General features: G+C 49.6%; 1 protein-coding gene across 3 annotated transcripts; it reads left to right on the forward strand.

Annotated features, from left to right (window-relative positions):
- Positions 1–12822: 12822 nt before the first annotated feature.
- On the forward strand, positions 12823–27140 carry MFSD13A (major facilitator superfamily domain containing 13A). 3 transcript variants are annotated; one of them, XM_064464031.1, is made up of 9 exons: positions 12823–12936; positions 19234–19502; positions 19972–20051; positions 20857–21306; positions 22217–22334; positions 23333–23429; positions 24179–24350; positions 24914–25107; positions 25306–27140. In XM_064464031.1, the coding sequence occupies exons 2-9, from the start codon at positions 19338–19340 to the stop codon at positions 25557–25559; spliced, it is 1530 nt and encodes a 509-aa protein (XP_064320101.1). In that variant the 5' UTR covers positions 12823–12936; positions 19234–19337; the 3' UTR covers positions 25560–27140. The 3 variants fall into 3 exon arrangements, with proteins under 3 accessions (XP_064320101.1, XP_064320104.1, XP_064320103.1); XM_064464034.1 differs by having other exon boundaries at positions 19234–19303; XM_064464033.1 differs by lacking the exon at positions 12823–12936 and adding an exon at positions 17953–18043.
- Positions 27141–27460: the final 320 nt, after the last annotated feature.

Here is a 27460-nt window from a genome sequence, read left to right on the forward strand (position 1 = left end):
CAGCTGCCAACTGGATCCACAAGGGCTTTGGACCATCTGGCCATCAAATGACTGACCACATCAATACCTTAATTTCTTTTTCCTTTTACGGTTCCAGTCCTCACTGCTTTCATCTGCCTCACTGGCACTGGGGGTCACAGCCCGCTGGACGACTTTTTTTTCCACTGCATATTCCTGCTCTCCTACCTTGGGGTCTCCCTTGACCAAGAACTCCCCCCTCCGGTAGGTTATGGAGACATTGGTCCGTGGGTAGGTGCCATAAACCCTCCGGAGATCATCCTTCACAAATTCTGGGAGGTCTTTCCTTGGACCAAACACCTTTCCAAGCTTTCCCCATTGAAGCTCCCCTCTCATAGTGAAGCCTTCTGGCCACGTGTCTCGATATTGATCTGACCTCTGGTAGGTAGCATAGGGATTGTAGTTTGTATAGGGATTGTAGAGAGGAATGGGGACCATGGGAGGAAAGTGCCAGGTGTAGTATGGACGGAAGTAGGGATTGGAGGCACCATAGAGATGATGATACTCCACCTGACCTCCCACATAGTCAGGGTAGCCGCTCCGGTCCACCACAAAGGCTGTGGGTTGGCTGTAGAAGTTGTGCATGTGGATGGGAGGGAACATCACAGAGCCAGTCACATCTTCCGCTCTCCCAGTCCGCACCAGTGTGTAGGGGTAGGCAGAAGGTGGGATCACAGTTGGGTAATACTCCCGCGGCACAAACCCAGGCTGGTACATGGTACAAGAACTGGGGTTTTACACAAGGGACATTTCTCCAGAGCAGTTAGTCTCAAAAGCTGCAAGGACAGGAAGGGAAGAAAAAGAATTTACATTGGTTATATACATTCCAGAACCAGACTGAATAAGAAGATATGCCTAGTGCTGTAAGCATACCAATTAAGAAAAGGAGCTCCCTACATCTGCAGCTTGCAAGGCAGTAACATACCAAGAACAAGCACAGCCGCACTGCCAGCAACTGACTGTTGGCTGCTCAGCAAGACTCATTTAACCCACACAGATCGTGGAGTTACAGAGATGGGAACAAGCTGGCATAAAAACCACTGAGGGCAGAAGAGATGGCCTCACATCCTTGTGACATGGTTTTGCACTGCTGGGAGGCAGCAAGACAGACTATAAGAAGCTAGAGACCCTTGAGGAGACAAAAATGGGGAAGACAAGTACAGATGAAAGTAGTAAGAAAATAAAGCAGGCAAAGAGAAGAAAGAGGACACAGCCCAGCCGGCCACAATCTTTTCAGCTGTCTCCTGCCCAGACAAGGAGATCTTGAAAAACCAAACAAGCAAGCATCTTCAACTGTCCTTGACTCCCTCCCCATCCTCCCAAAGTCCTGCTTCTATTCTGATAAACAAACAAGAGCTGTGCCTACTATTTGTTTCTAGAGCAAAACCCAGGCAAACCTACATTTTCTCTGAAGAGTTCTCATTTAAAGGCATCTTGTTTTGTTCTCACCAGTTACCACTCACATTTAAGTGTGCAACTACCTTGAACAACTCTGACCCACAGCTGAATTTGTTCCTAGCCTGCCCTTACCAGACAATCCAAGCACCATCCAGGGCATTAAGCAATGTCCTCCGTGACTCACTGTCCTCTCCAAGGGCAGGAAGGGAAGCTGTACATAGGATGGGAATTTAAAAAAGTTTGCTACCAGAGACAAGAGAAGACCATACATAGAACTAAAGGCAGCAAGGCTTCCCCCCGACTTCAGATCCTGTAAGCTCTTTTTGCTTCAACCTTAACTACAGCTGTCTCTCACGCAGGTGTCAACCAAGGTGGTAAGATGAAACTCATTCCTCAGTCCAGTGCTTTCCTCCAGCCTAACAGGAAATTTGGCAGCCCCCTAAGAACCTGCCTGCCACAAGCAGTACTGGGTACTACACACTGGAGGTTTTTCTTTTTATCAACCAGCACAAGTTGTTCCTGTCCCTTGAGGTTCATAATATGCACAAGCTCAAGCCTGCTTTTGCCATGGTTGCAGAGCTAGACATCTGCCTGCTGCACAGATGAACAGCACTAGGGTGTTTAGACAAGACAAGGCAGTACCCTTAAACAAAAGCTGCAGCCTAGGAGACAAAGCCCATCGTAAACACCACCCCCCCAGACACGAGGAAGAAAAAAAAAGTTAGTGTACTTCATTAAAGCCCTTACAAAAAAAGGCTCAAAACAGCTTCAAGCAAAATAAAGAAAGCTCAAACAGCTTTGGCTGAGGTGTCCCCAGCTCACTAGCAGGTGAGGAGGAGAGCAGGCACCATGATGTTTCCCAGCTTACAACAGGGCATAGCTCAGGCTCTCACCAGGCAAGGACAGGGCTGGGTGCCCATCTGTGCTTGAGGGCTCCTAAACATCTCTTCTCAAGTTTGCCTGACCGCTCTGAAGAGGTCTAGAGCTGAGCCTCCTGCAGCAAGCTGTTCCACTGCACCCTGTTTGAGCCCTTTGTTAGGCCTTTATTGAATGAGACTATTAGCTAGTTTGCAAACACATTGCCTGCCTAACTTAGAACCACCAGAAAAATCCAGAGGGGTATTGTGAATGAATGGTAGCACAAGGTGGGTAAATGGAATAAAGGCCTCTTAAAAAGAAATCAGACTCAGTGCCTCTTTTAATCCAGTTCAACCCTACATCCCTGCTGAGATCCACAGGATCATTTCCTTAGATCCATCACCTGGAGAGAGACTGTGTAGCTTTTGCTTACATCAAGCTAAACAAGGCAAGCCCAGCTTATCCCTCCTGCTGGATCAGTGTGCTGCTTCATGGCAGTTTGGAACAGCCCTGGTGAAGCTGTCATCTCACCTAGTTGATGCTCAAAAAAAAAAAAAGTATGAATGTTCCATCTACCATCCACAGCAGCACACTGTATTTTGGCTGGCAGCATCAATGCCCCTGGGCCTTCCCAGCTGCTGAGGGAGAAGGGGGTAACAGGCTTTCTAAATCACTCAGGTTTTAACACCAAGGCAGACCGAGCACAGCTACCAATTGCTTTGATTTTGCACTAGAAAATAAGAGAAACAAGCCAGTAGCTCACCCAGGAAAGATGGCCTGCAAGAGGAAACAAACTGAAGAGATAAGAAGGGGAATAAAATGAGGATTAAACATGGCTGGGAGCACTTCAGGGCATCATTGTCACATGCTTGACCACATAAGTCAAGACATTTCTCTGGAAGCAGATCACCCAGGAGGAGGGTGTTGACAGCTGACACAGCATAGACAATACTTCACAGCCCCAGAGGAAGTTTGCAAACCTCTCGGGGCAAGCCTTGGCCAGGCGGCTGGGGCTCCAGCTGGCTTTGCTTTTCCTGGGCTCTGCAGCACAGCTGTCTTGTGCTGCCTTGTCCCTGCCTGCTCCCCAACACAGAGCTCTCACCCTGTTCCAGTGCACCACCACTCTCAGCAGTGCCCCAATAGAGGCTTACCTTTGCAAGCACAAGAGCCCAAATCCCAGCTCCTGGCTTGCAGGCATGGCACTGCTCTGAACCATTGGGTGTGCTGCAGCAATGTTTTGGTATGCAGGAGGCACAAGGCTCCTGCCCTGACCCTCCAGAGCTGCAGCCTTGTGCTCCAAGGGCTGACAACATGGTTTACCCCACCATCACACCAGTGCCTGTTCATATTGACCTTCAGGCAGCTCCAGCTTCCAGAGGCAGATTTTTTGGAGACCATGGGTGGAGCCTGTTGATTACAGGACAAGAACAGAAGAGGGGATCCTGGCTGATCTGTCTCTTCAGGCTACCATCCACTTTCCTCCCTTGCTCCAATTTCAAGCTCTGCTATGCCTTCTGGGGGGGGCGGGGGTATGTGGGGATGAAGGAAATCACATCCATTCCCTGGCACTTGGATGTCCTGAGCAGGAAAGGGCAAAACAGTCCTTAAAGCCCAAGCTGAGCTCTGCTAAAGGCCTCCTTGGTCCTGAGAGCCATTAGCAGCCATCAATATACACCAGCTCCTTGGTGGCACAGACTGAGAGGGTGGATGGGCAGGCACCATGCTGTCTGTGCCAGGGTGCCAAACCTCCCCAGCTCAGCACTGGGAGCTGTGGTTGCCAGCAGCGAGCAACAAGGGACCAACCCAGTAAGAAAGGCCACAGCAAAGGACAAGGCAGCCTCTCCCTTCAGCTTTTCCAGCATTTTTCATCTTGCTGGAAAAGTGTTCAACCCCACTTGACTAGAGCTGAATGAGAAGCCAGGCACAAAAAAAAAAAAAAATGGAGAGAAGACTCCCAAGAAGGTCACAGCCAGCTGAAGTGAGTTTGTCATCCCTGCGTGGTGAGAACATGGTACTTCAGACTCTTTCCAGGCTTGCCAGAGCTGACTCCAGCAATTCCCTCACCCACTGCACAGCCATTTGTCATGGCCTGTCCCTCCTCACACATCTTGGTGTGGGACAAGGAGACTGACACCACAGCTCCCAAAATACCTAATCTGCTGAGCAAAGCATGCTCCAGCATGAACTGACCCAGACAGAGTTGCTATGGAGCAGTCAAGCAATGTTTGCAATACAAAGCCAGAGAGTACACTCGATAGCTTAAGTACAGATAAGATCTTGTTTCACTGCTCTATTACATAGTTACTATAGGTGATGAGCCCACCACTAGTTAATACAGAAATGCCCAAGGCTGGAAAGGCTTTTCTAGTATCTAAAGCAGCAGAAATTACTTCCTAGCATTAAAGACGACCATGGTTTTGCTAGACATGTCTCAGGGCAGTAGAGCTTTACTGTCACCCAAACTAGCTTTGAATTTGGGGAGCTTTCTGTTTAGGTAGTCATGGAGCACAAAAGTCACTGAGTTGCAGAAAACAGATGATGTGAATTTTCAAGTCCATGCCAGACTGCACAGTCTTTAGGAGAGATATTAAAGTGAGCCTGACAGTAGCATGGTCACAGACCAACACACAAGGTGTGCCACAGCACCCAGAGTGTGAAACTTCATACAGTATCTTGCATCTCTGGAGAGTGTGTCTGTCTTGGTGAAACCAGTTCCATGAGTGTCACCTGACATGAGTCTTGTCCACCTGAAGCAGGAACCAAAGTTAGTTTGGTCCTCAGGTCAGGCTGGAAGTTTGAACAGGTTTAGATGGCTTTCAGTATGCTCTCTAATGAAGCATACCAAAAGCCAATACAACCTAGAGACATTCAGCCCACAAGAGAGGGCACAGCCATCCATTTTACTCTAAGGGTTGACCAGGAGTGTTCTTTCCTCATGCCATCACCCTGTGATCAGCTCCCAACTAAGAGGATGGAGGAGAACTAGGTGACCTTTAAGGTCCCTTCTAACCCAAACCATTCTACAATTCTATGATCCCACCTAGCTGCCTTTTCCTCTCCAGTGTTCCAGCACCCAAACTTTCAGACTCTTTCTGGCTTTCTTCCTGCCCTGTTCTTCTCACCACCCCACAAAACCCACAGATTTGTTGCCATTGCTCTGTAGCAACTATTAAGGGTACAGGATGAATACTGCAAAAGCATTTTCCCCTTACCAAGGGGATGAAGAAGTCATGAGTTATTTCCAGTTAGTCTCCCCATTTTGAGCAGACTGTGCAAAGTTGTTGCCATCTGACAAAACTTTGGCAAAGGTCTTGGAAAAAACCCAGAACTTCAAGGATTGCCCTGGAAGTGAGAGGTTAAAACCCAACATACTCATCAAGCTAAGGTTTGTCTTGCACAGCTCTGGTGTCAAGAGTCCCACACACTTACCTAGCATCCTAGTAGCTGGAAATAGCGCATGGGAGAAGATCGTGTCAAAGAAGTTTCTTATTTATTTTTCCTTGTCACTTCCATTCCCGCTATTGCTAACCTAAGATTGTTCAAGGTCTTTTAAGAAAAACTCAACCAAGAGAAAACTCAAGTACTTCTTGGGGAGGTGGGAGAGCAGCACAGAAAGCCATGCAGCACAACACAATAGCTTTGATCCTCTGCCACCAGTGGTCATCCTTAGGACAGAGGCATTTATCTGCCTTCCTAAAGGGGACGCTTCACTCAGCCAGACATGCCTGGCAGCAATATAGGGATTCAAGGAAAGCACAATAGCTCATTACAAGTTAGGTCCCTTCAGGCCTTAATTGTTATCTAGGGAGACAGATTCCCACACCAGTGCTGCTTAACCATGGAAGAACTTTCAGATTTTGTTGACCCAAGCCCCCCCGCACCCCCACCCCGCAAGGTGAAAGAGCACCACAGGTTTTTTGCTGTACTCTCTAAATTTATCTTCTTTTCTAGAAAACCCACTGTCCCAGCGAAGCACTGCAAGGAGCGTTAAATACTTCCACAAGAGGTTACTACAGATAACTCCTAGTACAACAAGGTGCCACAAGGCAGTAGCTGATTAAGATCAGAACAAACTAGGGCTGCAAGGAACAGGTCTTCCTTCCCATTTGCCAGGCAGAGCCCAGTACAGCCTGAAGGGAAGGCTGACTTCTTGGAAGCGGCAAGCTCTCATAGCATCTAGAAAGGGAGACAGATGCTATGAGGTGGGCTGAGATGAAGTGTGGCTATTTCTGCCCTGCTCCTGCATATACACCGCATCCCTGCAGCCTCTCCAGAGGCACATAGCACAGCCTGGATATAGGCAGCAGCAGCAGCCTGAGCAGCCAGCTCCCACGCTCACAAGGCACAGCAGGCCAGCTCAGGAGGAGATGTCTGCTTCACACTTGAGCCCTGAGTTCCACCATAGTCAGACTTCTGCACGCAATTAATTTTCTGTAAAGCCACAGTGCACGTAGCAATACGCCGCTTCCTGCGGGCATAGCTGGCACTCCATACCGAAAGCTGGGCAGCTATTACACCAGTGTCATCTTACACCGATCCTCTCAGATGTTTCTAGACCGAAAGTTTGGTGAGGCAGGAGAACACACAGCCTCTACTTCTCAGAAAAGGGGTGAGGCTATTTGCCACGCTCCCTTGTGCTGTCTAGTGGTTACACGTAAAGGAAGATAACTAATACTGAAAGCAGCTTGAAAACAGCCCACCAGAAAGAAGAGGGCTTTGCAGGGAAGAGTGGGTACTTTGAATGAAAGCTTAATGCCTTACTGCTCTTTGAGTCTACAAGGTAGAAAGTTTGAGAGACAGAAGCATGACACATTAATAGCAGAAACAGGAGAAACCCACCAATCCAGACAGTTTTGTACATTTGTGCTAAATTATATATTTTGGCAAGATCAAAGAAAGCAGAAGCACAGGGCAGCAGTCAGATGGAGACGGCTGTGGGCCCCCTGCTTGCCCCTGAGGCACAGAGCTGGGCAGGAACAGTAGCTGAGGGATGACACCTTCACCTTGGCAGCAGGATGAGCAGCCCAGGTTTCCAGACTGGGCCAATTCCTTCACCCACTCATCTCTGAACCTGTCTAATAAAAATTTAGCTTTGTGAGCACAGCTGAGGAGCCTGGAGCAGCCCTAAGCAGCAGGGCATCGGTCTGTAGAATGCAAAAATGCTGGTCTACAAGGCTCTTCAGCCAGGAAGATGTGTGTTTCCTCCTCTGGCACATTAAGCAGTATAACTGACCCCAGATGAAGTTCTGCAAGCAGCCTCAGCCCCTTCTCCCCCCCTCACCACTCACCCAGTCCGAGGAACTCCCTTGGCAATGTTGGAGATCTGACCCAGCCTCCCGCCACACCACAGGAGGGACCTTTCCATCAGGAACTACTTCACTGTCCAAAGTCTTACAGCTGCCCAAGCCAACTGAAAAGATACCATGAGCACAGCTGATACCAGAGGTCCTTTTGGGATGGACAGCCTAGAGGACCTCAGACACACCAGCTCCCTCTCCAGAGCGGAGCAAGCCACCAACCTGCTGAGAGGACATTAATGCAAAACCTACTGCACTTGATGCTCCTCTCCAAGGAGTGGGCTCAGAACTACTCCCAGCTCTTCCACCACAAACAATCCCTTAAGTTCAAACAAGAGGGAGGATTCCATTCTGAAGCCAGAAGACCCTATTCCTCACCCTGCTCCCTCTGAACTCTGATAGTACTAGTACACCACAGAGAAAAGAGCAACAGCTGGCACTGGTAACCACAGAAATAGCAGTTAATGTGTATTACAGTCACCCCTTACACAGACCCTTTGAAGAGGGAGTAGATTTGTTTCAGCTATTCAAAGCAGCATTCCCAGAAAGCACTGAAATCTAGTATGAGTCTGGCATTTATTTCCAAGGTCTGTGCAAAACTCGGACTCTGTATGAAGTCAAACCACCAGGAAAAGCCCTAGTCATCACAGCACAAGTCTTTACTTGCCTCCAATCATCTAAAAACCACCCCCTTGCATAACTCTGCTCAAATAGCCGTCAAAATGCAAGTCACTGCTGACAGAGAGGTTTGGAGCAACCACTCCTCCTACTCTCACTGCAGCTGCTGGAAAACACAGCAGGTCTGAAACAGCTGTACTGCCAAGAATAAAACACTGTGAGTGTTACCACAGGGTCACTGCATCAGCAGGCAGAACTCTGGAAACCACCCCTGCCCACTGCCAAGGTGATCCTGACACTGTCAACCCTCAAGCATCTCCCTGGGTAGATACGTCTGCTGCACCAAAGTCCAGATTTTGGACACACACACACACCAGCCCTCTTTTTTTCCTCCAAGCTTTCCCCTTTCCTGACGTGTCCTCCTTTCCCCACGGCATAGCTTGTGTTATTGAAGTTACCACCACCACCAGCCTCATCTTCCCAGTAACCACTGCAGCCATCCTGTGCATCAGGTCTCCCTCACCTGAGGTTCTGATCTCCCCACCCCATGTCTCAGGATCCCAGTCTGCCCTATCAAAAGCTTCCAACTTTTTCTGATCTAAACTCTTCCCCAGAGACAGCTCTATCTAGACACTACTACTCTTTTCTTTAATCAAGCACTTTTTAATCTGCATGATATAGTCTTCACAGTCCCATAGATCCCCTCCATGTTCAAACACAGCCTGCACAAACAGACCCCCCCCTCCTCCTCTCACTCAAGAGATCATCCAATATCCATCATCTCCATCCACACACACTCTTCTTCAAACAGAAGACTTCAGTGTCAGTTAGCTCAAGCTTCCAAACTGCAAGATCCCAGACAAGCCCCCAGCTGTCACTTCTGCCCAGCTGGCCCCCTTCAGATAGCAGTCTTAAGACAACAAACTGAAGAGACTTTTATCAATCAATGACACCAATAGGTAAACCAAATGATCAATAACCTCATTAACACACCACTAGTACTTCATGGTTATTCATATCATTTTGCACACAACTGTGAAGCTACTAATTGAGTTTTATGAACCACACAACTGCTATCAAGTTCCAGGTGTATCACCCTTCCCTTCCACACTGTCTTTCCAACATAGACCTGATGGAGACTCCAGCAGGTTGTCCAAGAATCATCACTCCAGCATCCCAGTGGGTTTGGGTCCTTTAGGCTTCACTACCAACCATAGATGTCTGCAGTCCTGTGGTCAGCTGGTCCCACTTTTCTTCATTCTTTCATTTAATTTTATACCTTATTCTCTTTCTCTCATTTCAGCATTCACTCTTTTTGCCACGGTTGTGCTTTGCTTCCTCCAGCCAGTCTCCTCCCAAACAGACAATCCACCCCTCATTACTTCTTGCCCATTGGTCTCAGTTTTGCTACATCTGAAACAGAGCCTGGCATTTCTGATATCATTACCAAGGCAATCTCAGCCTTATGTGGTATTACTGATATGGTATGGGAGGCCTTGCAAGGTTCTACCCTGCAAGAGTTGCCTCAGGCACCGCTATAATTATCTGGTTCCTCCTGGTTAATATAGTTTACTTCACACACTCCAAGACAAATAATTCTACTTCAGCCTTGATTCCTCTGCCTAGCTCCAGTTACCTGTAGGCACTTTCTTATCTCACACATGGACAGTTTGCATAGCAGAGCAAAATGTTTTCCATGCTGTTTTTATGCTTTCACAGCATCCCACTCCCTCAGCTGCTTGTTTACAAGTCTTTGCCCTTGAAGCATTCTTGGGAGAGGCTCCAGGCACCCTGAAAAGGCCTTAGCGGGTTACACAGCCTGGATCTCCAGAGGGGTTTCATGTTCACAGTGGGTTTCTTCTACCTGTTGACACACATTAGTGTCCAATGTCACAGCAAGCCATTTGTGTTTTTAACTACTTGTGTTTTAAATACACTTGGATCCTATTCCTGTGCATCCTGCATCTAGGATGTATGTTTAGAAACAAGGAAGGCATAACTTCTTATTAATTTGTACTAGATCTTATAGGATCTACACCCCAAGAGGTGGGACAGAGCAGGAAACAGATTATCCAGACTTTGGGGTAGTATTACATGTCAGCCCTTCAGTGTATAAAAAGCACCTTCTGTTATAACAGCAATACACACTGTATTTCTAGCTTAAGTTCAAATATCTGAGCTAGAATTACCCATGGGAATACTGCTCTTATTGCATCCACCAAGGCAAACAGCTGCAGGGTCTGCTATCTACAACGCTGTAATGCATTTTAAAAAAAGAAAACCTGACTATCTTCTGTTATGGTCTTTAGACAATACAGAACATAGCTTACAAGTAACATTGATTTATTTTTTTTAATGGGAATCAAAAGGCAATCTTGCATTTCCAAGAACATAATTGCTCAGAGAAGCCCTTCTGTGTATTTTTTTCCAAACTAAAGCATTTAAAGCTTATCATCACACAACATTAACAATTTACATTAGTATCTTTCACAGGCAGGAAATGCTAGGAAAGTTACAGGCTAGAGTGCTGGCATGAATCAATGCCCCAACTGAGTTATGTTACTGGACTTACATCTACTAGATAAAAGAGCAGATGTGCTGGGGTGAAAGAGGCATTGCCTCCAGAGGGATTTAAGCATCTGTGTCTCCAAAAAGCCTAGCAAAGTGCAACACACCTCAATTGTACACCACCACTACAAACATTTAGGCTAGCACTACTACTGTTTTGCCATTGTAACTAGTAAGACGTTCAAACATAGACAAGGGTTTAGTCACAATACCAGAAAGCAGAGACAGACATTTATTCAGTGTGCATGTACTCACAACCTGAGAAAAGTCAGCCAAGATGATGCCTTCACTTAACTGAGAAGCAAAAAACAGCAGGACATGCAATATGATCTTAAGAAAGCAGATTGCTTTCTACAGTCTCTTTTTCACTGATGTACCTCAATAACACATACAGAGCTAGGAGACACACTAAGATACCACATCATGTCTTGCATAAGCTTTCCTGTAGTAACCAGGGCTGCAATACCTGTTTGAACATGCCCTACCCTTGTAGCTAAAGAACACAACAGGAAGCTCATTCCTTCAGCAATTCTATTACATGCTCAGACAGGTAACTTTAAGCCTAGCCACCTATGGACAAAGCTACTAAAGCTAATACAAGGTACGTGTCTTAGCTAGTGAGGAGCCTTACAGGGAAAAAAAAATACAACTTGAATATAAGAAATTTTATATAGTAAGGAGAGAGGACACAAGTAAAAGAACAGCTAAAGTCAGTACATGAAGCCAGCATGCAAAACCTCAAGGGCACTCACCGAAGCTTGAGGTTCTTCTTCAAAGCAGCAAAGCACTATTATCAACACTCAAATAACTATAAAATTTGAGTAAAACTGACTAAACAGTATGGAGAAAAGCCCACCACTAAAGGCTTTGAAAAATAAACCCTACGTTTTCTCTCTTTTTTTGTTCCCCCTTCAAGCTTTTCTTGTTCACACTCAACCACAAGCAACTAAGCTAGTATTTGTACCCACTAGTTATTCAGTAGGTTGCAATTAAGTAAGAAGCCATACAAGTGGCTCCCATCAGCACTACCTCATTGTAACCACCTGTGCTGTTGTAGGCCTTTACAGCTACAAATCCCTACACAGGTTTAAAAAGGGTGACTCGGTCTGTAAGGTCACCTTATCATTGCTCAGTGCAAGTGCTATAGCAGAATGTACTCCTGAAGGATGCTTAATGCCTTGCTCTTCTTCAGATGATCTTAACAGCTGAAGCTAAGTACCTACAAATCACTCTTTAATTACAAAACCTGTTGACTGTTCTTAATTGCCTCATTTCTATGAATTTATAAAAAAAGACCTGCTGAGGAAGCTGCTAGCAAATCTAACACACAAAGATGGTGGGAAGAACTAGGATGCAATGATACTCTTCTGAATGTAGCCATTGGGCTTTCACCTCAGTTTTCCACGGTGAGGCTTGTGAATAGAGAGCAACTGTTGTGAGAGGTGGAAAGTGATTTGTGTGCCAAAACTGGGAGTTGCTTCTTTGAGAGAAAGCACCAAAGAGGTATTTTAAGTAACCAAGGTGTCTCTAATTTCTGAAATACTTGGGACAATGTAAACTAAATCTTGAGAGATATATTTAGTAGCTGATGACTAAGACCAAAGACAAGTAGGGTGCTTGATGGATGACAGGGGAAGTCTATGAGCCCCTGAGCGGCACATTTGTGGCCTCAGCCTTTCCCAGGTTTGTTTTGCTTCCACTTTTTCACTTGGCAGCTTGGCACAATGCTCTTTCAGGGCTCCCTTAGAGCAGTCGGAGGGGTTTAAAGACACCAAGAGGCTAGCTGCCTTCACCCGTGGGCATCTTGTGCTTCCGGGCCCCATTTTTCCCCCGTCCCACGGTTTCCATGGCGACAAGCATGTCTGCCGCAGGCCGGCCCAATGGATCATAGAGAATCTGGCCTAGAAAAGCTCCAGGGGAGTTCTTTCCCGGAGCGGCTCCCGCTCACTGAGGGGCGGGGCTAATACAACTGAGGCGGCGGCGGCGGCAGCTGGCGCGGCTTCCAGCAGCCTCCCGGCGAGGTGACCTCACACGAGATGGCGGCCGGATGGCGGCTTCACTTGCCAGGACGCAAGATGGTCGCCAGGCCCAGGGTGGGGTCCGGAGGCCGCCGAGTGCGCATGCGCGGGTGTGCACTCCGGCGGAGGAACGGCGGGGGCAGCGCCGGTAACGGACGCAGGTAGGAGGCGCTGCGGGGAGGGGTGCAGCGCGGTGCCTCCCCCCCACCCCGGTGCCGGCCTGGGTTTGTCTCATCGCCTGCAGCGGGGCTGTTAGTCTGGGCAGGATGGGGGAGACACCCCCACCTTAGTGTAGTGGGGCAGTCCGGGCGGGGTGGGGGTAGCACCCCCTTCAGTGCAGTGGGGCAGTCCGGGTGGGGTTAATAAGGGTGGGGGTTCCCCCCCCCCACACACATTGGTAGGATCCCGGCGTGTAGCTTTCCCCGTTACTCCGGATGGTTCCACGTGGGCACGGGGGGTGCCCCCCTTGCCTGCTGTCAGTGCCCGTGGGCAGGGGTCTCGGTCCGTCTGTCCCCCGCCCTGGAGCGAGTCGGGGTCCCGCTCCCGCCCCCTTGTAAGGTCCCAGCAAGCGCAGGCGGGCCTGGCATTGCCGCCTCCCCTGCCGTGGGGCAGGTGATGAGGGGAGTCCGCCCCGCCTGTAGGTGTGGAGCCCGGCTCCGGGTGCCATGTCGCTGACGGCCCTACCCGTGGCCTACCGCCGCCACACGACTCCGGGCGGGCCCCCCACCCCCTGGGGCCTGGTTGGGGAGCCCACCCAAACGGCAGGCATGCCCCTGCCTGGCCACCACCTCCTTTCTGGGGCTGGAGGCCTCCCCTCAGCGCAGGGGCACCTTGCAGGTGGGGTGCTGGCAGTGGCACCGTTGCTTGGGCTCGCCCTCTCGGGGGCCAAAGCAATGGCATCCATGTCTCCAGCCTTGCTCTGCAGGCATTGCCTGCCTCCCCCTGCTTCTTTCCTGCGTGGGGGATGTCGGCTGCATTAGCTGGTGACCAAGTGCTGTGTGTTTCAGGCCTAAACACTACAGAGCAATCCCCTGGCTTTGGTGGCTGGGATTCCTTCAGTCCTTTGGTTCCTTCAGTCCTTTGGTTCCTTCAGTCCTTTGGTTCCTTCAGTCCTTTGGTTCCTTCAGTCCTTTGCTGCTGGTGGTCAAAGCTGGGGAGTTTGGGGGTGACTGTGGCTTTGAAAGGTTTGCGTAGGTGAAAAGGCTCCTTGGCGAGAAGGTGGAGATAGTGTAGCAGAAACTCCTGCTTGCCGCTGCTTGGGTACAGCAGCAAAAAGGACTTCTCACCCTGTGCTTCTTGTTAAGTCTTAACAAGAGCAAGCTCTATCTGTGTAGTAATCCCTTCTAGCTTCTCTGATTCTGCTCTTTAGAGTTGTTTTCTGTAAGGGTTTCATATTTACTTCCAAATCTGTAATTTGAGGACAGAGTTACCTGGCAATGGTCCCCCTACCAGTGCTGAGGAAATCTGCTACAGGATTAGTACTTAACACTGGTGGTAACATCATGGGAAACCAGTTCTTCATCTAATACATTTTTCTTGCGCTGTAAAACAATGAATTGTTTAGAAAAGGGATGCAGTGTGCTGTTAAGTCAAATGTCTTACTGGATTCCAGGACTATGAGATCTACCCGGTTACCTCTATTAATGAACCTTGTAATCTCTTTAAGGAATGAGATCTGATTTAACAAGATTACTCTGCTGGAACGCATTTCCACAGACACTACCAGCTGTTTCAAGATGTTAACTGCCGTCCGCGTGGCAGTTGTGTTGACGTGTATGAACTCCGCAGGAGTGAGGGAAGCACCTGACGGAAGCACATGATTGCCTGTAATAAGGGTGTTACCAACCCTCTCGTGATACAGAGGCATCTGTGATTATTGAATTAGTAAACAGTATTGGGAAATGTCCTCTTAGCCTCTCCAAAGTAGCACATTTCCTTGCCTGGCCCAGGTGGTATCAGGTTTTCAAAGGCTTTATTTCTTTACTGTTCAGATGTCGGGCTGCCAGGAGTCTGATGTTGGGGAGTTTGTTAATGTTTCGTGTGGGATTGTGTTTGAGGTTCCCTTGAAACTCTCCATTCACAGGTGGATTATCTGAGGAAATGTGGCGTTAGGATTTCTGAAGTAGTACGGTGGAGAAATTGAGAATCTTGGAGATATATCTGCCTCTAAGAGGGTGCATGGGATCAAAGTTTGGTCAGAGGAGCCTAAATTTTGTGGAGTGTGTGTCTAGATAGGAGCTTTCCTGGAATAGGATTTTGAGACTTTTTTTGGTTTAAGTGAAGGCTCTTTCAGATTAATTTAGTGAAATGGCTCCATGGAGGGATTTCCCTTCTTACTGAACAGAGTCCTGCCAGAATCTAAGTAGCCACGGAGGAGTCTGTGCTTTGTTAGCTCCCTGGGGTACCATGCATGGGGTGGGAAGAAGTGTGCAGAACCTGGTCTGTGCTTGCAAAATGGACTTGTCATTGATGGATAAGCCTGACCAGATGAAGACACCCATGACTGTTTCCTCTGACTGAGAATGTCACTCATGGGGCCTGTAAGGAATTTAGGTGCCCAGCACCAGGCACTATGCAGGGACAGGTCAGAGGGCAGCAGCTTTTTAATGGGTACAGCTCCAGCCTGGCTTCCCAGTCCTGTCTGGCCATGGGGAACGTCTAGAAATAGGATCCCCTCTTCGGTGGTTTATCCAGCAGGTGGATTTATTGTGTAGCGGAAGCAGAGACACAGAGCTGGTATATTTTTCTGGCCTTCTGCTTTAGCTAGTAAGCCACCCAAAATCCAGAATATGCAACAGAGGCAGCGTAACGATAGCTAAAGCAAGCACAGACATACCCTGAAGTATTATTTGAGATATTCTAGCCTATATTACCCATGTAGTGGATAATGAACAGGAGAGTCATCCTGTTACTGTGGTCATGTCTGCAGATGATTATTTCAGGTTCCTGAGTGGCAACATCAGCATATAGAAATCATCTGGTCCTGCTTAGAAGACTGGGTTAGGCCAAGATTAATGCATATGGCTCTGTGGCCAACTCAGTACAACCAGCTTCAGCTGTGGAAGGCTGAAGCTCTGTCTTGTTGTACGGCCAAAGGGTTGCTGAGTCGCTGTGGGACGTAATGACTTGTGAATCCAGCTGTGAGCTGGCTAGGAAGTTAAAGCAGATGTGGAGCCCCAAACTGCGGTGTGTTTCCAGCCGCCATATGCCAGCACTCTCAAACAAAAGCAACGCTTTCCTGGTAGCCAGTATTCAAACATCCTTCTCAAAAAGATAAGATCTGCAAACGTCACTGGCAGGAGCAGCGCCAGATGTCAGAAGCGGAGGTGGAAGTTTCTAAAAAAAAGCTAGTTGCTTTCTAATTTACGAGCTTGTTGCTTTATGACTGTGCGTTAGAAGTTCAGCATGTATGAATGGTAGCTATTCCCTCCTGCAGCTCCTCTTCCCATTACTACTTCAAGCCTAATGTTGAAAAGTTCTGACATACTCAATGAGTAATGCTCCATTCCAAGGAAAAGGTTATGAAAATACCAGTGTGGCAAGCTTAAATAACACAGGGCTTTGGATGTAGAAGCAAAATCTACTTTTTACGGGCAACTATGATCTGTTTCTTTTCATCTGCACATTTGTGGATGGGGAGGGAAAATAAAAAGTAAAGAATGACCTAACTACTATCCCAGCAAAGTGAAATCACTTATAAATGTCAGCGGGCTGGAGGGTTTGCACATCTGTGAGGAAGAGATGAGGGAGAAGGAGAGGAGATAGAACTTCACCTTCTTTAAACAGCACCATAGCATGTAAATGACAAAATGAGGTGTCTCTGGAAACCAGCAGCTGTGGTTTGTGCAACATGTGCTTAGTGAAGCATCGTACATGTGTAAAGTGCAGCGGTAAGGACTAAGCCTAGAGTGAGCTTTGCTTTCAAACAGGTGTTGGGTAGTGAACTCAAGTCCAGGTTAAAAATAGCCCTAGCAGGTCAGGCTGTTGGCCTGTCTCGCCTTGCGTTCTGCCCCACAGTGGCACCAGGGGGAAGTGTGTGACACTGGCTACTGCCTGGGGGCCTTTCCACTTGTCCACCCCTAGCAAGTGCAGCCCTCGGATTAGGGATGCTAGAGGTGATTCCTCTGCCAGTTCCCTTTTGCACCTCTTTGTGTACAGCTGTTTTCCATGAATTTGTTTAATCCTTCGAACCTGCCACCCACCTCTGCAACCTCCTTTGGCAGCAAATGTCAGATGTTTGCTTCCTGTCAGGTAAAGAATTATTTTCATGTGCTTTAAACTGATTTCCTGCTAGTTACAGTGAGTGCTCCCAGTTCTTGTGTCCTGGCACGCAACAGTTCCACCTTCACCTTATCCACTGTGTGTGGTACTCTGTAAACCTTGATCATATCTCCCTTCAGCCTTTTCTCTCTGCCTGGAGTCCCAGCTGTTTAATCTTTCCTCAGCAAGCAGCTGCCTCAGTCCCTTGATTGTTTTAGTTGCCCTTCTTCAATGTCCCTCATCTCTGTGTCTCTGGAATTTTGTAGTGAGTTTAGATGTTCACGCAGTGGTCAAGGTCTGGATTCACTGAGATTCATATGGTGCAAAATGATGCTGTCTGCTTGTTCTCTGTCCCATTCATGAAGGCACCCAGTGCTCTGGTGGCTTCATTTGCCCTTGAGCCAGGCTTCTGCAGAAGGCTCTTGGTGAGAGGCACAGGACTCATCGGTGGGTCAGTTGGCTTAGCTCTTGCTAACCTTCATCGTTATACAACACATTCTTGATTCCTTTTCAATTCATGACCGCACAAAATGCAATTTCCCCTTGACGCTTGTCTGTCTTTAATTACACCTATAAGAGTTCATTGTTTGGCTGAATTCCCCTCCAGGCTGTGTCTTCCTTTTATCTGGCCATGGGTTTTGGCATGGTAGGGATGCAGAATGGTGGCTCTGCTCCACGAGTCCACCAGGGTTCTGCAGCTGTATCCAGTTGAAGTCTCGTGCTTTGGCTGGGAGTGGAGCCAATGTGCAGTTTCAGTCTAGTGATGTAATTGATTGGAACAAATGCTGCGCCTGCCTCTTCTGAGCTAGTTATGAGGAATTCCTTGGGCTAGGCAGAGTGGAAGTTATTTTTGCTTTTCTCATCTTGCCTAGAAGTGGGCAGACTCATGGCTTCTGGGAAATGCTGAATGGGACTGGAGTTTCATCAGGTTGCATACCCAGCCGTTTATTCTTCCTCTTGATCTTCTGCTTGCTGCAGCTGATGTTTCAAGCCCAAGAAAGCTGGCTGGTGCGTAGTTTCCCGTTTCTGATGTGCTCATTCTTATCCTCATCCTTACTATGAACTTGTCCCCACAACATATATCAGGTGGGTGAGTGCGGATCCTGGAGGGCTGAGACGGGAATGACTTCTAGCCGTTTATCTTGCTTGTGACAGCGTTAAGATAGTGACCCTGTTGTCACCTCTCGTGTACACTGTGGACAGAGCTTCTTAGGATGGCACAGGCTGGAGAAGCTGACTTACACTGATTTAAGAACCCTTAACATCTCACCAGATACACAAGAGCCTCTGAAGAGGTGCCTTGTGTTTTGCCTTTGGTCTGTAGCAACTTCAGTGTGAGAGGGGGCTTAGTCTGAAAAGCATGAGAGTATGTTGCAGGAGGATGATGATCCCACCTCCTGTCCTCGCCTCACACCTCAGTCCCCTGTGAACATACAGTGACTTGTACTGGTATAAGGCTGCTGGTTCCACTTGTTTTATTTCTGTATATATTGCTGCCTGACCAAAGCATCTTTATTTCAGACACCAATCCTAAAATTCAGGCTACCCCAAGACAAGCTGGACAGCTGCTAAGTGACTCTTGGTTGCCTTTGTTGCATGATGGCAGCATGTTTGCTGCATGCTGTCATGTTCTGCTCGTGTCTTTTCATGCCACAAAGCAGCAACGCTGCTTGCCATAAATAACTCTTGTCCAAGACAGCCCAGGTGCAGTCAGCTGTGACTGCTGGGGGGAAGCAGTATGTACATGCGAGATTACGTCACAGCTGTTGTAATTTTTATTTGGCTAAAAATTTACAGGGGTACCTGAAAATGTCAGTGACTAGGTGTGTTTTCTGAAGGCGGCTCTCTTATTTGCAGCTACCTAACTTGATTCCTCTTGTGACCTTGCCTTTAACAAGCTGGAAAGAGCTAATCAGCTACTTGCTGGATAACAAAGAACTTTACAGGGTAAAGGATGGGGCAGCCTGCTCACGAAGAGACAGTTGTACCCCCGGGAGCCCACAGCCTGGCCTCAGATTTAGTACAGCAGACAGCTTTTAGGCTCTTAAATCCCCTCCAATCCACTTTTGAACGGCTCCTCGAAGCAATGTGAATTCTGATCTCTGCTGGCAAAGATTTACCAATTAATCTATTCAACTTTTAGTTAATTTCAGAAATTGAATCTGTTTTTTCTTTTTCCCTCTCTCTCTCTCCTGCAGGAGCAACAATGGATTGGCCCCAACAAAAGTGTAGCAGGGGTTGGGAGAAGACATCCCATCTGAAATGGAGGTGATTGAGGGAGCTGAACACTGAGTACACCAACATGGGGTTGCGACTCTTGGCTTGTCTTTTTCATTTGCCCACTGCAGTGATCTACGGGTCTCTGTCACTGTTCGTTTCCATTTTGCACAACGTATTCCTCCTGTACTACGTGGACACCTTTGTTTCTGTTTACAAGATTGATAAACTGTCCTTTTGGATAGGAGAGGTTAGTAATTTCCATAGATTTTTTTCCCTCTTAATTAAGACATTCTGAAATCAAGACTACTCCTTGCCTAGAAGCCTGAAGAGCATTAGTTGTAATAGCAGTGTTCCCCTTTGGAGATGGAGCAAGGGAGCCATGTGAGTGCTAGCTTGGGCTTTTCCGTTTTCCCCACTTACATAAACAGAGAACAAGCTGGGATAGAAAACCCAGAGACTTTGTTCTCAAGGCTGCCTTTCCTCTGGGGACATTGGGGTTTTTCACAAGCAGGGAAAGCCACTGGTCCCTCTGCGTTAATGTGGCAGTTGCCTCAGACAGAGGAACTGTACCGCGGTGAGGGGGTAGGGGGGTGCGCTGGAACAGTTCCTGCTGGTTGTTCGCTGTGCCAGCTCAGTGCTGTTTGCTTCAGTAACAGAACTGAGTCTTTGTGGGAGCTGTCCTGTGGTTTGTTTCATTGTCCTGCTTTCTTTCCTAGACAGTGTTTCTGATCTGGAACAGCCTCAATGACCCTCTGTTCGGCTGGCTGAGCGACCGGGTGTTCCTTAGCACACAGCAGTAAGTTAAGTTCTGCTTCCAGTAGAGGCTGGAAGTTGTTTAGTCTCTGGGGGAGGTGATGTGAAGTTGGCAGCTTTAAAATGATGGCATGGGAATGGTTTCTGGGGCATGGAACTCTTAAATACCTCTGTTTTTCTTGGTGTGAAGTACTATGCTTTTTGCATGTTATTTCAGTACCTGGCTGTAGAGAGGAAGTCACACACCTATCAGGTAGATGTGACCCTAAACCTTAACAATCACAAGTGGTATAGAACCTAAAGTATGGGCATCTAAAATCTCAAGCCCCTGCTGTATGAGCAAGCCTCTTAGTGGGGTGTTGAAGAGTGTCTGTGCACGGTTTGGGAGATGCGAGGGGGAGGAAGGACAATTCTTTCCACCTGGAATGCCTCAGACGAGTTGTTCCCAAACTCCCTGGATCATGGATCGCTGCTGCCATTAGCACTTCTCATGTCTTCATGTCAAGTGTTTAATGAAAATTATGGTGTGGCTTCCTGCAACTAGTAAAAACTTTAAGTGCTCATTGAAATAACTTATGTTGTGCAAAGCACAGACAGTGCAGCACTATCAAAGAGATGCTTGCTCTGGAGAAAAAAAAGACCCTTTCCTTCATGCTTTTTGGCATTCTTAAACCCATATCTTCAGTGTATTCACATATTAGCTAAGAAGGTATCTGATATGGGTGCATGTTGCATGAGCAAAAGCTGCATTTGTGCCTATGCTGCTTATATGACTTCCCTGGAGAGGGAAAATACATGGTCATGCAGGGTTTTGTCTAGCTGTCTAAAGTTTTTGTCTTCTCTTGCAGGCCAGGAGCAGAGATTTCCTCCCCAGAAGTAGTTCTGAAGAGGCTCAGGGCGCTAAGCCACAATGGTCCCCTCTTTGCCATCTCTTTCCTGGCTTTCTGGGTTGCCTGGGCTCATCCTGGTTTGCAGTTCCTTCTTTGCCTTTGCATGTACGACAGCTTTCTCACCATGGTCGACCTCCATCACAATGCCTTGCTCGCAGACCTGGCTGTTTCAGCAAAAGACAGGACTAGCCTCAACTTCTACTGCTCCCTCTTCAGTGCCATAGGCTCCCTCTCTGTCTTCATGTCCTACGCAGTGTGGAACAAAGAGAACTTCTTTTCCTTTCGCATATTTTGCATCGTGCTGGCCTTCTGCTCCATTGTTGGTTTTACCCTGTCCACGCAGCTGCTCCGCCAGCGGTTTGAGGCTGATGGGAAAGCGAAATGGGACCAAGAATCAACCCTAAAAGAGTAAGTGTCACCAATTCCGTGGCAGGAACAAAGGCTTGATGTAGATCTGTAGAGTCCTTTTATGCATTGCAGCAAACTAAACATGTGGGAAGATACAGGACGAGGCAAATTTTTATTAATCATCTGTGGTTCTTGTTTGTTGATTCAGTTTTCAGAATCACCTCTGTCACACTGGCTACTAATGCCCTCTGAGAATAGGACAAAACTATCTCGTGACACCCCTGGCCCAAACTGGAGGCAGAGCCCTGACCCGCTGTATGGCCATCCAGTGTTTGGAACATGAAATGAGTTAATATCTAGAGCACCCAGTGAGGCCTGTGAGTGGCAAAATGTCAGAAGCAGCTTATGAAAGCATTCCTGCTTGAGCATGAGACTACCTTGCTGCCCATTCCTATGGAGTTGGACAAGCAAATGTCTCTTACCCTTTTGCTCGCTTCAGTTACCTGATGTGGCTGGGCTGTCGGTGGGCCACGATGCAGCTGGTTTTCCCTGTTCAGCTCCCTTGCTTTTCCTTGGGCTGCCTCACTTGTCATCTTTTGTTATGAGCTGCCAGCATTATGCTGTACTAACACAGCAGTTCCTGATGAGATCTGCCAGGTGAGCTAACCGCAGGGATCTGGAGGAGGAGTGTATGCGTAGTGGAATGGCTAATAAAAGAATGCTTTTTTGGACAGAAATCTGATTTTTGGGTTCAGAAGAGAAATGTTCTTTGGGAGACCTGTTGCCTGTGGTTCTTGCTAGCAATAAGCAAATGTTGTAGCCTCTACTGTTCTGATTTGCTCCAGGGAAAGGGAAGTTGGGACTAGAGCTGAGGAGAGACAGCTCTTCATATACTCAGAGAGAGCTGGGGGCTCTCCCCTGCTTGGTGTGAGGGGTTCACAGTTGCTTTTTTTCCCTCCTCTCCCTTTAGGCTGTACATTGAGAAACTGTCTGTCCCCCAGGAGAAGAGGATCACTCTGGCAGAGTATCTCCAGCAGCTCTCCCGGCATCGCAACTTCCTCTGGTTTGTCTGCATGAACCTCGTCCAGGTAGGTGCAGCAGTGACATGTGATTCAGAGGATGCGTGCTGGCTCTGGCTGTTTGGGACAGTGGTTTAGCAGTCTGAGTTCCCCAGGAAGGGCAGAGATATTTCCAGCACCCACTTGCTCTTGGAGCCTCCTGCACAGACTGGCTAATTCAGCAGCTGGTAGCCACTCTCTCTGCTTGTGACCCAAGGATACTTCCTGAGCAAGCTGTGGGGTGTTCCTTCCTCTCTCTGCAGCGTAGGCTGGATTACAGGGGCTGGCTGAGCTCTGTGCAGCCCCATCTGGGGTGCAGAAGCACAGGGCCTGGCTCGTGGTGGGGACAAGTTCAGGAGTGCAGTTTGCTGGTATGGCTGTCAGCACAGTCTCCTGCTTTCCTGAGGCTCACAGTACAGTTCTCACTGTCCAGCTGGATGTGCCTCCCAGCTGGCTTTTGCCATTTCTGTTCTTCATCCTCTTCAGTGATTACTACCAAATGCTGGTGGCCTGCCCAGCTTTCCTTATGTGATGCAACTACAGCTCCCATCTCCCTGGGGATCCCTCAGGTGCCCTCAGGCGCAGGCTCTTGGTGCTGCTCTGCATCTTAGTGGTCGAGCCTCACTACCACCTCATCCTTGTCCTGATAGCTGCCTCCTACCTCCTGCCATGCCACTGTCTTCCCCAAACCCTTCCGGTCACTGCTGTTGCCTCCTTGCCCTGCTGGCCCCAGCAGCACTGCGTGCTGAGCAGGTGCTCTGCAAGCAATGCCTCTGCAGCTGGGAAGCGGTACTGACCCCAGGCATGCGGTGGGTGCGGCTGGTCGTGTTGCAGCTTTGCGGTCTCAGCCTACAGTATTGTAAAATCCACAGCCAAGCTCTTGCTCTGCTGAAGTACTCCAGGCCCATCCTGCATGGTCCCTTGGCACAGGGCTCCTGGGAGAACAGAGCCTAGAGGGCTGTTAGCTTTTTCTGTTCTCTCTTACTGCTTTTCATGCTGACCAGCTCGTCTGCATGCTGCCTTCACAGGTTTTTCACTGCCACTTTAACAGCAACTTCTTCCCTCTGTTCCTGGAGCACCTGCTGTCAGACCAGATCTCTGTCTCTACTGGATCCTTCCTGCTTGGTGAGTCTCAGGTGGGACTGGAGGAAGCAGCTGGGTTAGGCCCTGGCCTGAGTCTGGATTCGCTCTTCCCATACTCCATCTGTGGAGAGGTGTGCTCACACGTTGGTCTCTGGGCTGTAAGATTCACACATGCTCACACCCTCATGCTTCCCTGGGACCTCCAAGTCATCCTTCCTGGGCACAAGAGAAGTAACTTGGAGCCATTTCTACTGGCGACGAGCCCAATGTTCTGGACTCGGGCCTAGACACCATGGAGGTATTGCCCTGAGTGTTCGTGGCTGCAGATAGTGTCCCCAGGATGCAGCAGGGAACACAGCCCTTATTCAAATATCTTTCTCTCTGTGGTGTATAGACCATTTCCAGGCTGCCGCAGATCTGTGGGCACTGGTCCTAGAGTTACCCTCAGAGGGTTCTGTGTGAGCCAGGTATGGTCATGCTGCCCTGTCCCTCTCATTTGTACTCCAGGGCTGAGTCCCAGCCCCTGCGTGACACTCTGCAAGTCTTTTCTTCCTTCCTGCCTGTGCGGTTGATGGAAGAAGGCCTCCCTCTGTAGGAAGAGTGTGTGCTGTGCCACAAAGCCACTGAGCAGATCTGCTGCAGCCTTCTGTATGTGTGTGGGGGCTGTTCTGTACTGTGTGCCTACAGCCCTGCTGGCGATAGCCAGCCTTGTCCCCTCTCTCAGTATCAGTCCTGGGGCATGGTGGATACTGAAACTTCCTGAGGCTATTTGTGCCTCTGTCTCTGCTCAGGTGTTTCCTACATTGCCCCCCATCTCAACAACCTCTACTTCCTGTCCCTCTGCCGCCGCTGTGGGGTTTATGCTGTGGTGCGAGGACTCTTCTTCCTGAAGCTGGCTCTCAGCGTTGTCATGCTCCTGGCAGGACCTGATCAGGTGTACCTGCTCTGCATCTTCATTGCCAGGTAGGCAGGCAGCACTCGCTTCCCCTGCTCTCTGCCACCTGGGAGGGGAAATGACCTGTCTCCATTTCATGGAGAGGAGTGGGAGGTGGGGAGCAGTAGCGAGGGTCACATGGAAGCCATGTGGCTCCCAGCTCTGATTGCACCTGAGCTTGGGACGGGTCACAGCAGAATCTACCAGCTGTGCCTGCAGCGGGGTGAGGGAGGCAGTGATGTTCAGGAGACCTGGCAGGGCTGGTGGCAGCCTGCAGCAGCCTCTCCCAGCTGCTGAGCTCCTCTCCTCTGCAACAGTAGCCCTCAGCATGTGCTGCAGCTGCGTGTTCACCACTGGTTCAGCGTGTCCTGTCCCCAGGTCTGTCTGTGCAGCAGGTCAGGACTGATGAAAGGCATTGCTGCAGGGTACACAAGGCTTATTGCTAGCAGTGTTCCCCTCCCGTAGCCTTCTGAAATCCTTATTTTCAGTGTTGGGGAACCTTTCTCATCCCTCTCTAGGTTTTCTCTGATCTCTCATCTACTCCCATCATTTCTTGGTGCCCCTATTCAGTGCTTTGCCTGTTCTTCTGCAGCAACCGGGTGTTCACGGAAGGGACCTGTAAGTTGCTCAACCTGGTGGTCACCGACTTGGTGGATGAGGATCTAGTCCTGAACCGTAGGAAGCAGGCGGCCTCGGCACTGCTGTTTGGGATGGTGGCTCTGGTCACCAAGCCGGGCCAGACCTTTGCCCCTCTGATCGGCACCTGGCTGCTCTGTGCGTACACAGGTAAGGAAGCTCCTGGGGAAAGCAGCAGGGCAGACCTGTGAGTTCAGTGTCCTCCACCATGTCCTGTGCCCTAGGTGGGTGCAGAGGGCTTGCTAAGCTGTGCCTGGTCTCTGCATGTTTGAGGCCAGTCACTCGAAGAGAAGGGACGAGGGTCCGTCCTCACCGTCCCCAGTCTCACAAAATCTTCTCTGATACCAGGCTACGACATCTTCCAGCGCAATCCCTTGAGCAACGTGGTGAGTGCCCAACCGAAGGTGGAGTCTGCTGCAGCCTTGGAGCCAACTCTTCGCCAGGGCTGCTTTTACCTCCTTGTCTTTGTACCCATCACGTGTGCGCTGCTGCAGCTCCTCAGCTGGTCTCAGTTCAGCTTGCATGGGAAGCGCCTGCAGATGGTGAAGGCTCAGCGCCAAAGCCTGACGCAAGGCCGAGCACCAGAAGTCAAAACGATCTAGGGGTGCCTGAGCCCCTGGGGCATTGCTGGTTCCCAGCTGGTGCAGGACGGCAGGCTAAGCGCAGGGATTGCGGGCTGAGAAACCCCAGTGTTTACGGTTCAACTGTGAAATGCTGTAATGCCAATGTTTACTCGTTCCAGGAGGTGGTCGCTGGGGAAGGCAGAGAAGTTCAGCGTGTGAGGGGTCTGGGTCAGATTGCTTGGCCACAGGGGCAAGAACATTTTATCTCAGCCTGCCCCAGGGAGCAGAGGGCTGCTCATCCCAGCAGGGAGGCGCTGGGTTGCAGTGTGTGCTGGAGACAGACATGTCCCTGGTGCACTCCTCTGCTCCAGGTATGGCCCTGGGGAACCGCAGCCTCCCTGGCTGAGCAGGAGGAGACTTCGCAGGGGGTCTGTCCTTGCTGGAGCCCTGCAGCTGTGGGGAGTGGGGTGGGAGGCTCCTGAGGGACCAAGTGACAGAGGGGGTGATGGCAGGAGAGCAGGAGCAGGGATGGGAGGACCCTGAAGGCCTTTCCCAGTAGCTGGTACAACCCTACCCGCATATAGTGCTGTGGTTCTTGGACCAAATCCGCTCTTAGGCATTTCTTGTTCCCAGGACAATATCCTGCACAGCCAGGGTCTGCTGGCTGTGCTTGTTTTATGCTGAGGCTCCCTCCTTTGTGGCCTTGCAGCGGGCGTTGCTGCTGGGCTGGGAAAGGTGCTGGGCATGAAGTGGGCTCAGAGCCTTGAGCTGGAACATCTCATCTGGCTTCCCATTGCCTGTGTTTATCCCTCCTTTCCCCTCCACAGCCCCTTCCAGTCAGCACTGTCACACGGCTGTGCTGTGAGCCCCCTCCCAAGCTGGCTGGGGCTGTGGTCAGGGAACCAACCCCAAACCCCAGCGAGGGAAGTGCCTCCCTGCCCAGGGCTGTGTCTGGTGACACAGCCTGGTGCCTCCTGCTCTTACAGGGGGAGAGCACAGCCTGGAGGAGACACCAGGTGTTGCTTTTGTGCCTTTGATTCCTCTTTGGAACCTGCCTCACACAATGCTGGGTGGTCACAGGGTTGAGATTTTACCTCTGTGGGGAGAGAGACAGACACCTCAGCGCCTCTCCCCTTGAAATGGAGCCCCAGAGTTTGGTCATCTCATCTGGCTGTCAAGCCACGGACGGGAGGAGAGCAAGGCGTTTGGTCTCCCTGGTTCTGGCTGGGAGCAGACGGGGCAGGAAGTCACCAAAGGGATCCCTGAGGTGAGGGAGTGTCGTCTCAATCCCTGCAAGGTGTTTGGGGGGCAGGTGGAAGAGATGTGCCAAAGCAAAGCTCTGTCCTCTGCGTGCCTGCAGGAGGAGGGGGTACAGGCAGCATTTGAAAGCATTGTGTGCTTAGGGGTGCACTGCTCTTTGTTTAGTGCCAGGCCCTCTCTGGGGTCTTAGCCCACAAACCCGCCACCTTGCCTCAGGACGTGGCCACCTTCTGTCTTGGACCAAGACGTTCCTGCTGTGAGGCCGCTGTAGCTCTTGATCGTTCAATTGTAAGTTATTTGTGTGACTCCTAACAAAATTTGAGACTGATTCTTCATAAATTAAAGATGATCTTTTCTGTACTGCTTGGTGGTTTTTCTAGCAGGTAGATCTAACCTGGCTGGGTTCATGCAGCGCTGCGGTGGCACAACTGCAGCTGTAGGGGAGAAAATGGGGATCTGTGCTGGGGCCCGGGCCTGTCTCTGCAGGAGCAGCAAGGGTGAGCAGGCAGATGCATCACCTGCCTTTTGGGGGGGAGGCAAGTCACAGCCTCTGCTGCTTTGGAGGGCCCCAGGGACTGGCCTGTGCAGGTCCTCCACCAGCCACGGCTGGGGACAGTTGCTGGCCTGGGCCCTGCGCCACTGTCCCATGCCCCCAGCCTGCCCTGGGAGCAAAGCTCACC

This window comes from Phalacrocorax carbo, chromosome 12, assembly GCF_963921805.1.
Source record: "Phalacrocorax carbo chromosome 12, bPhaCar2.1, whole genome shotgun sequence".
Classification (NCBI taxonomy): Eukaryota; Metazoa; Chordata; class Aves; order Suliformes; family Phalacrocoracidae; genus Phalacrocorax; species Phalacrocorax carbo.